The sequence below is a fragment of the Muntiacus reevesi genome, chromosome 3, assembly GCF_963930625.1.
Source record: "Muntiacus reevesi chromosome 3, mMunRee1.1, whole genome shotgun sequence".
NCBI classification, from domain to species: domain Eukaryota; kingdom Metazoa; phylum Chordata; class Mammalia; order Artiodactyla; family Cervidae; genus Muntiacus; species Muntiacus reevesi.
The window spans coordinates 186,552,485-186,561,865 of record NC_089251.1 but is presented as its reverse complement, the minus strand read 5'-3'; the positions used below and the strand labels follow the sequence as shown (position 1 = coordinate 186,561,865).

At 49.6% G+C, this 9,381-nt stretch overlaps 1 protein-coding gene across 1 annotated transcript; it reads left to right on the top strand.

Moving 5' to 3' along the window:
* Window positions 1-435: 435 nt before the first annotated feature.
* On the top strand, window positions 436-3,423 carry TCF21 (transcription factor 21). The gene is made up of 2 exons (XM_065927774.1): window positions 436-1,149; window positions 2,889-3,423. Exons 1-2 carry the CDS (start codon window positions 700-702, stop codon window positions 2,976-2,978), a joined length of 540 nt encoding a protein of 179 aa, XP_065783846.1. The 5' UTR covers window positions 436-699; the 3' UTR covers window positions 2,979-3,423.
* Window positions 3,424-9,381: the final 5,958 nt, after the last annotated feature.

Genomic DNA, 9,381 nt, shown 5'->3' with positions numbered 1-9,381 from the left:
GGATCCGTGTCTGGATTTTAATTGGTGTTTTCTGTGAGGAAGCGGGGAGCCGGGGGATGAGATCTGTGGGTGGAAGGCCCAGAAGATGCAGAGATGTGGTCGTTTTCCTAAAGTTCTCAGACAGAGCCAGCTATGACCTCTTAAGAAGGAAAGCCGACCTGGAGAGATGGGCCCGGGCAAAGGAGCTTGGGTGGGCCCCGCTGCTCCCTGGTTCATCCCAAAGTGGGAGAAGGTGACTGGCATTCGCGTCCTGCGGTGGGGCTGGTTTCCAACCCAAGTTGGAAATCAGGGGCCGTGCGTGAGAGTTTCCCTCGGGCTGTGAAAGGGGTCCAAGAGCTTTGCTGGGGCCTGGCAGGCCCCTCCCCTGGGCGGCAAGGATCCGCCTCTCTATTCCCCAGATAAATTCCTCGTGTCCACCGAATTCCTCCGCGCTCTCTCACAATCCTCTCCGGCCACGACTCCGGGGGTGGGGAAACAGCGCGTCGGTTTCCTGCCCGCAGAAGCCCTCGCGGCTTCTTCTCCCGACTTTGCGAAGGGGAAAGGGGTGTGAGACCCAGCCAGACCCCCACCTCCCGGCTCCCCACCCCGAGGTGGCCGCCTCGAACTCCACATTCGGGGGCTCATTGGTTTCGAGGTCTCTCTCTTCTCTTTCCTCTCTCCTCTCTCGCTCCCCTCTCTCTTTCATCCTCTCCCCCAAACATGTCCACCGGCTCCCTGAGCGATGTGGAGGATCTTCAAGAGGTGGAGATGCTGGACTGCGACGGGCTGAAAATGGACTCGAACAAGGAGTTTGTGACTTCCAACGAGAGCACCGAGGAGAGCTCCAACTGCGAGGCCGGGTCTCCTCAGAAGGGCCGCGGCGGCCTGGGCAAGAGGAGGAAGGCGCCCACCAAGAAGAGCCCCTTGAGCGGGGTCAGCCAGGAGGGGAAACAGGTCCAGCGCAACGCGGCCAACGCGCGCGAGCGAGCCCGGATGCGGGTGCTGAGCAAGGCCTTCTCCAGGCTCAAGACCACCCTGCCCTGGGTGCCCCCGGACACCAAACTCTCCAAGCTGGACACGCTCAGGCTGGCGTCCAGCTACATCGCCCACTTGAGGCAGATCCTGGCCAACGACAAGTACGAGAACGGTTATATTCACCCGGTCAACCTGGTAAGTTTTCGGGCGTGGTGGCGGCGTCTCGCCCCCCCGGACCCCCGACACAACGCGCCCGCAGTGGGTCCCCGGTGTGAGGGTGCGCGCCGGGCTGCGACCCGCGCATCTTGGTCACCGCCAGCCAATGCCTCTAGGGGACCACGCAGGCGATCCCCACAGGGTCCTCGCTCTGCCTTCCAAGCTGCAGACCGCGGTGATTTATGCGAGTGTTTGACATGGCAGCCCAATTAAGAGTTTGCAAGCACGTTGAGCTGGCAAAAAGGAGGGATCCCCCGCACTCGCACCAGCGCCTTCAGGGCTGGTGCCGGACAGAGGACACGGAGGAGATGCTACGCGCTGAGGAGGCGTTTTAGTAATCCTTTTACTCTTCCTTTAGCCAAAGAGTAGAACTTGATCTCCCTCCTCTACTTCTTGTAAATAAAAACATCCTACTCTGTTTCCTTCCCAAAGTTTTCCATATGTAGAACTTTGCATATGAACACATCGTGCCCCCCATAACTGTCACCTAAGTCCTCAACAATTTAAATATTCTGCACTTCTCCTGTCGATGAATTAACACTTTGGGATCCCAGAAGTTCTAGCTAATATCAGCATAATCAGCACATTCTCAAGACTGTTAGTATAATAAATAATATTAAAAATAGGTCACTCTCCTTCAAGATTTAAGAACATGTTACTTTTTATCTTAATAAGTAATGCTCATTGAACCTAATACTTTTCTCAAAGGCATATTACTGTTTAAGAAGTATGTTTTAATTCCCTCTTTGCATTTGATTTAATTTTAAGGGTTCCAGGCTCTAAAGAAAAACAAAAACTAACTAGCACCTCTGTTTATGTATGATAAGAAGGAGACGTTTTCCTCTTAAAAGTCTTCTTATCAGTCAGCACTAGGGAGACAGGTTTGAAGGTTTGAGTGGTCTTCTCTCTGAACTGGTTTCAGGAATGGTGGGGGGAGGTGGATGGGAGGGGGTTGTAAAACCATATTTTGCTATAAAATTGTTTTTCCTTTCATTAAGAGTCAAGTTTTCTTAAGTGAGTAAACAACTTTTTAAAGTCTGGACCTAAAATGAAAGCAGTGCCTTCATTTACAGCTGTTGCTGCCTTCATCCTTGATTAAGAAAACTTAAGTGAGCTTTATTATAAACATCAGGAAGAAGGGAAGAGAAAGCTATGTTTGCTCGGCCCTGTAGAAAGACAATCTGAAAATTCGCCGATATATTCTTTTATTAACATTATTTGTTTTTAAGAGCTGGCGATTAATTTAGAAACGGTGATGAAAAGCCCGCCTTTGTGATGGAAATGAAAGTTAGAAGTAGTGAAATCCCTGGGGGTGAAAGCGAGAGGGCTGGGAGCCGGACCAGGGCCTCAGAAGAGCCTGCCCAGGGCCAGAAGGGCGCTTCACCTTGAACCCGGTGCCCAGCGCTTCGAGAAGGACTCGGATTCCCTGCTCAGCCTCACCGCGGCATCTGCCTCCGGGCTGTGCTTTTTCTCTTGGGTTTTCACTTCGAACCCAGTGTGAACCCCTCTTTGCTCTACCACCTCGAGCTGTGACTTGGCGCCAAGGCCGCTTTCTGCCTTATTCAGCCACAGGGCGCATTAGGTCACAGAGTGAATTGCAGAGATAACGGGTCTGTCCAACTCAGCGCCTGCCGCCACTTACTCTGGCCTCCGGCTCCGGCCTCGTCCCACCCCTCCTCCACGGCCACTTACCTCCTCCACCCTCTTCTCTCCTGCAGACGTGGCCCTTTCTGGTGACCGGGAAACCCGAGAGTGACCTGAAAGAAGTGGTGACCGCCAGCCGCTTATGTGGAACCACGGCGTCCTGACCTTGGAGCTGCGAGCCTGGGAAAGGCGCCCCCGGGGGGAGCGGGCCCCAGGGAAGGCGACCCCTGCCCGCCCCGCTCTCCGCCTCTGCTTCCCCCTCGCAGCTCTCTCCCCGTCCCACCCCGCGAGAACACTTTGCAGCGACGAGGAGATTCGTTTCCAAACCAGAGAAACATCAACTGTACTTACAGCGATCCCCATCTATTTAACTTTATTAACTTCTACCGTGAATGACTCTGCGAGCCTTGCTGGTCCAAGTGCAATATGTAATTATAAATATATAAATAGATAATAAGAGCCTATCAATGTGTATCTTTTGTACAATATGTTGTAAAATGTAGATCATAGAATAGCTGACTTTGACAGTCACCTTTATAAAGTAATTCACTTAAAGATATATTTTTTTCAAACAAGTTTTGCTACTTTCAAAAATAAATCTTTCTTTATATTGCTAAAAGCCCTGCCGTTTGGTGTGATTTTTGGAAAATATATTTGGAATAGAAAGGTGGGGAACCATGGGGGCAGCTCGATAATAAAAGTGGTCCTTTTGAACCTCAATCCAAACTTATTTAAGAGATAGAAAATAATTAAGTACGATTTCCACTATGAAGGTGCAAATCATATTTTGCACTGAAACCTCAAAGAGAAACGAGTCTCAAGTTTGCAGATTACTTTTAAGACAAATAGAAATAGTGTAACTAAACAAAGAAAGGGAAGGATTAAAGTCAAGAACAGTCACACAATTCAAGAGAAAAGAAAAAATCTGATTTTCAGGTATCCCACAGTGTAATTGCTAACACAAGCAGGAAGGTAAAACCCACCTTCTATAACCTTCCAGGTGCAGACGTGAACCCACGCAACCCAGAACTGCAAACGAGTGAAGCAATAAAGGGAGCGATGAAAAATGTAAATGCCATACCTCTGGAATGTGTTCTACGATTTTCGAGGGGCTGCAACGTGTATCATATAGTTTTCTTAATAATTAATGAATTACTTCGAACAATGCGCATGCCTGCCTTTCTGTTACGTTAGCCAGTGCATTCAGCGCCTCTCCACGACTTCCGGCGGACTGGGTTTTAATTTAAACATCTTCCAGGCTACGGAACAGCTCGTAGGGGAAGATTAAGTTGAGATAAACAGAGAGGCGAGTCCGAGGAGCCTGGGACCCGGTTCCCTCGCTGCCCCAGCGCAGCCCGCGGCGGCCGATGAGCCAGATGCCACCGGGGCTGTTTAATGTTCGGGGTTATGACCGCAGTGTTTACAAGACGTCTTCGGTTATTTATACTGTTATTCCTCGCAGAGGGCCTTGAAACTTCCGCTTCATTTGCTCTTTCTTTTCGGTTTTTTTCGCCCTTTTCTCAGCTCGGTTTGGTACCTGGAGTAAGAGCTCCCTTGCTCCTGCACTTACCTCCAACCAACCCCCAAGGCCGCTTAGGGGTGGAGCCCTCAGCGGGGCCAGAGGGGAAGGAGCGGGGATGCTCTTGACCTGGGGGCCCGCTGTGCGGGATGGACGTTCTCTCCCAAAGAGAGTTACCTCGTTAGCATCTCCGTTCTCCGCCGACTGGGAAGGCGGGTGGTTCCTCACCCTCCTCCTGTCACTGGCACCCTCAGGGTAGCAGGCTTCCCTCCTCCTCGCTTGCCCTCTCCATGTGACCTTCAAGAGATCATTTTAGGCTCTGGCCATCTCCACCTTCCCCACATTTGCTTCTACCAGAGGCACACTCGACTCTTGACCTGCGGGACCAGAGTTCAAGTCAGAGATGAGTCCCCACGTGGCTCAGTTGTTTGTGTCCCACTTCAGCACATTTCCCGAGCTGCCACTGACGATTTTGCAAAGCGAATATTCAAAAATTCTGGGCACTCCAATGTTAGGGGGCGGCCTTGAGGGGCAGGGGCTTTGGGGGAGAATGGAGACATGCACGTGGATGCCCGAGTCCCCTTGGCTGCTCACCTGAAGCCATCACAATGCTGTTGTTAAGCTCTACCGCAACACAACGTTTGAAAAATTAATTAAAAAATACATGACACTAAAAAAAAAAAAATTCTCGACTCAGGCAGCCCCTGGAGAAATGTCTGCTTGTTCATTCTATAACAACCCCAAACCACAAATGAATTTGTTTCAAAATCCTGCTGCCTCCCACCAGCCTGTACTTTCAGCCGGAGGCCTGAAGCTGTGCACTGGGACACACGAGTTAAACCTTAGCTTTCCGTCCAGGTTTTCTCTGAAAGGGTGTGGATCTTCGGTTTTCTCGTCTCCGAAAGTGAGAATAAACGTGATTATGATGACAATGATAACGGTACTCAGGCTTTTCCTCTTTTGCCTCACAGAGCCTCAGTGGCGCTCAAATGAAACTATATTTTTTTTTATCTTTTGCGATTGCTTTGTAAAGGAAAAACTCTGGGCAAGTACTGGTCAATTGTACTAAGTGACTGGGGGTGAGCTGCCTATACTGGAGCCGACTCAGAGTCCTGGAGCAGGAAGCTCAAGAGGGTGTGTTTATAACGCACAAGCAAGGTCTTTTTGTTGCAGGAACCAAAACACCTCTTCAGTGCAATGTTGAAGGTTACATTTTCTGTCTCTGTCTCTCTCTCTTTCACACACACACACACACACACACACACACACACACACATCTTTACCCATACTCCTCAATGTTCTCCAATTTCATCCAGAAAAATTCAGAGAGCAAAGATAGGGACTGGGACAAACAAATAGAAAAACTACACTAGTGCCTGGCTCCTGGGAAACCCTAAGCACAGGGTCTCAGCCTTCAAGTCTGGGCTCACTTGGGGACCCAAGTGTTGTTCCTGGAATGAGCAATAAATACACTGGAATGACCAGGTTGTGGCTACCACTAGCCCTGGCATGGGGCAGCGTGACCGCCCCCACCTCCTTCCACACACGCATTCACAGTCTAAACATCTCTCCTTCCCAGGGCCCTTCTCTTCTGCCTGGGTCATCAGCGCCCCCGCCCACCACCCTTCCCAGGGTCCGGTGCTCTTCTGAAGCCTGTCGCTGCTGGCCTGGGTTTTAAAGGAGGCAAGCTGAAGAGTTTGAGAAGGATGGATGTTAACTCTTTTCTGTTTGATAGAATTTGCCTGTGAAGCCATCTGGTTCTGGACTTTTTTTTGTTGGAAGATTTTTAATCACAGTTTCAATTTCAGCACTTGTGATTGGTCTGTTCATATTTTCTATTTCTTCCTGGTTCAGTTTTGAAAGTACTTTTCTAAGAATGTGTCCATTTCTTCCAGGTTGTCAATTTTATTGGCATATCGTTACTGGTAATAGTCTCTTATCATCCTTTGTATTTCTGCAGTACCAGCTGTAACTTTTCTTTCATTTTTTTAGATTTGAGTCCTCTTCCTTTTTTTCTTGATGAGTCTACCTAAAGATTTATCAATTCTGTCTATCTTTTCATTGATCTTTACTATTGTTTTCTTCATTTCTGGTTCATTTATTTCTGCTCTGGTCTTTGTGGTTTATTAGCACAGGGAACTCTACTCAAATAAGAGGGTATGCCTGTATATATATATATATATATATGTATATGTATATATACAGCTGGTTCACTTTGCTGTATAGTAGAAACAAATTGCAAAGCATTTGTAAAGCAACTATACTCCAATAAAAATTGATTTTAAAATGTGAAGGAGGCAAACAGCATCTGAAGGAATGGGGGACCCTCTTTACCACAAGTCAGATAGGTAGGGGTGGGGGGGTGGGGAGTGTCCTGTCTGTGACCTCTTAGTTATACAAACTGTCTTAGAAGGTGCTTTCAGAAAGTCAGGAGAACAACCACAGCAGGTTGTAGCAGCCTGTAAGGAAAATGAAATACTTCAAGTAAGCGTGTCTGTGAGTTCTCAGCAAGAGACAGATACTGAAAGTGAACTGAAGGTGGGGGAAGTCCCTTCTGCCTTCCTCTCTCCCTCCCTCCATCTCTCTCTCTCTCTCTCTCTCTCCCTTTCTCTCTCCCTCTCTCCCTCCCTCCCCCTCCCTCCCTCTCCCCCCTCCCCCTCCCCCTCTCTCCCTCTCCCCCTCTCTCTCCCCCCTCCCTCTCTCCCTCTCTCCCTCCCTCCCTCTCTCTCTCTCTCTCTCTCTACTCCCCTCTCTCCCTCTCTCTCTCTCTCTCTCTCTCTCTCTCTCTCTCTCTCTGGTTCTGATTGCTTCTATGGATTCTTGTGCTCCCAGCAGCTTTGCCCACAGTCACATCAGAGACTTCTCCCTAAACAGACAAGTGGAAAACAAACCAAGGTCAGTACCTGACGGTTATGTGTAATGATCAGTGGGAAACACTGCCCAGAGAGGCTTTGAAGCCAGCGGTTCCTGGACCTGTATGGGAATCACAGGAACAGCTCCTGTAAGCAGATAGCTGGATTCCATCCACCCTAGTTCCAGATTCAAGAGGTCCGAAATGGGCCCCAGAATTCCTACTCCTAACAAGTTCCCAGAAGAGGCTGATGCTGCTGGTCCGGTAACCACACTGTGGGAAGCACCGTTCGGGGATCTATCTCATTAGAGAGACAAAGGACGTTAATGCAGAGGGAAAGAAAATATCTAGGAATTATTTTTTCTTAAGAGTCTGCATGTTCTGGGCTCCAGTTTCACTTGCTTTTCTATCCGCTCCACGGTGGCATGCACTGTATTCGTAAAGCTTAAGAGTAGCTTGGGACCTCAAACCACTCGTCCTCAGAAAATGACAGATTTGTGCGACCCTGGTGTACGGACGTGTGTGAGCGCTCGTTTTGGCTCTCAGAAATTTCAGGCATCAGGCATGGATTAAAGGTCTGGATGGATTAGGGCCCGACAGCTCTTGGCTCCATTGCGACCCCTAAAGGGGAGAGAAATCTGGGCGGCCAGGACTCAGGCCCCCTGCTTCTCGGTGGCGCAGAGGGTCCCTCGGTCAAAGCCAGGTCAGCAAAGATTCCCCCTTCACTCCAGCGGGAGCAGACAGGCTTGCTCGGCGCCGGCGTCCGTGCCTCCGGAAGGTGGGAAGTGGGCCAGGGGCTGGGGTGCAGGGGACGCAGGGTGGTGCGGAGCGCAGGGCAAGTGCCCGGTGGAGCTCGCGGACAGCAAAGGGACCGGAGCCAAGAGGTGGAGTAGAGAATGGATCCTCCGACGCTTTTCTACCGGGAAGAGAAGAATGGAGGCTCCGAGTTACGAGCCCCAGCCTGCACAGCCTCCTGGGTCTGCACGCCTCTACGCGCGCCGTCTCGGAGACAGCCTGGTGCGCGAGGCAGTGCTGACCTGCCCGGCGCAGAGACATGGCCGGGGAAGGTTCCAGGGCAAAGACCCCTGCTCAGCCAGCGAGGAAAGGCGTGGGCTCCAGGAGCCGTCAGTCAAACCTCCTTTCTTAGCTTTGCATCCTGTTCTCCCAGTTCTGGCGTCGCCTTAGGAAGCTCGCGAGGTGCCAGCCGCATCATGAGAGCCCGGCTGGCTTCGTTCACGCATCTAGGTTCCAGGCGCCTTTGATCTTTCCATCTGGCAGACTCAGCTGGTCCACCTCCAGCCAGTTCTTGGCAAGATTCGCCACCCTGAAGACTAGGCTAAAGATCCCTTCCCAGGGCAGAGGGAGGAGACACGGGTGCAAAGGGCCGGGAGAACAGTTTAGAATGTCCTCGAGTTAGGAGACCAGACTTCTCAAGGCAATGCCATCTCATACTTTGGGCCCAACACCCAGCAAAGGGCATGACAGCTCAATAAATGCTGAACTGTGAGTGATTCATTAAGTCTCTGACGCTGTGGTGAAGGAAGATACGATGGTGGGCAATTGGAACAAAGAAATTGACAGTGGGATGTTGCCACGGTTAAACTGAAAGTCAGCCTCTTAGTTGGAAGTCTGGGTGTATATTAGAGAAAGGAATAAAGCTAGCAGACGTGTTTGGACCAGACGGCAAAAACTGGGGCTGCAATATTTGAACTTCCCTTACCCCTGACACTCAGATGAAGTCTGCTCTTTCATCTCCCTGTAGAACACGGCATTACTAGTTTTGAATTTATAGGTCAGAATAATTAGTTTAAAAGGTGGCTTGAAGAGTGGCGATAATTTGAGAGACTTTATAAGACTAAAATGTAAGCTATACGACTTGAATGATCCATATTTTAAAATTAATCTGGGTCATAATAAGTAACTTGTTGCTTTTTATGTAGGCTAGACCAACATCTAATGGAGGTTTAGTGGGAAAAGCTTTTGACTGAATCCTTGGGCAAGAAATATGACATTTTAGGACCCTGAGCCTTCCATCTGAAAAACTGGTATAATAATGACTGCTTTGCGAATGCTGCCCAAAAGGCAAAGATTTATAAAGCAACTTAAGTGTCCATCAATGAATGATTGGATAAAAAAGATGTGGTATGTATATATACAATGGAATACTACTCAGCCATAAAAAGAATGAAATTTGCAC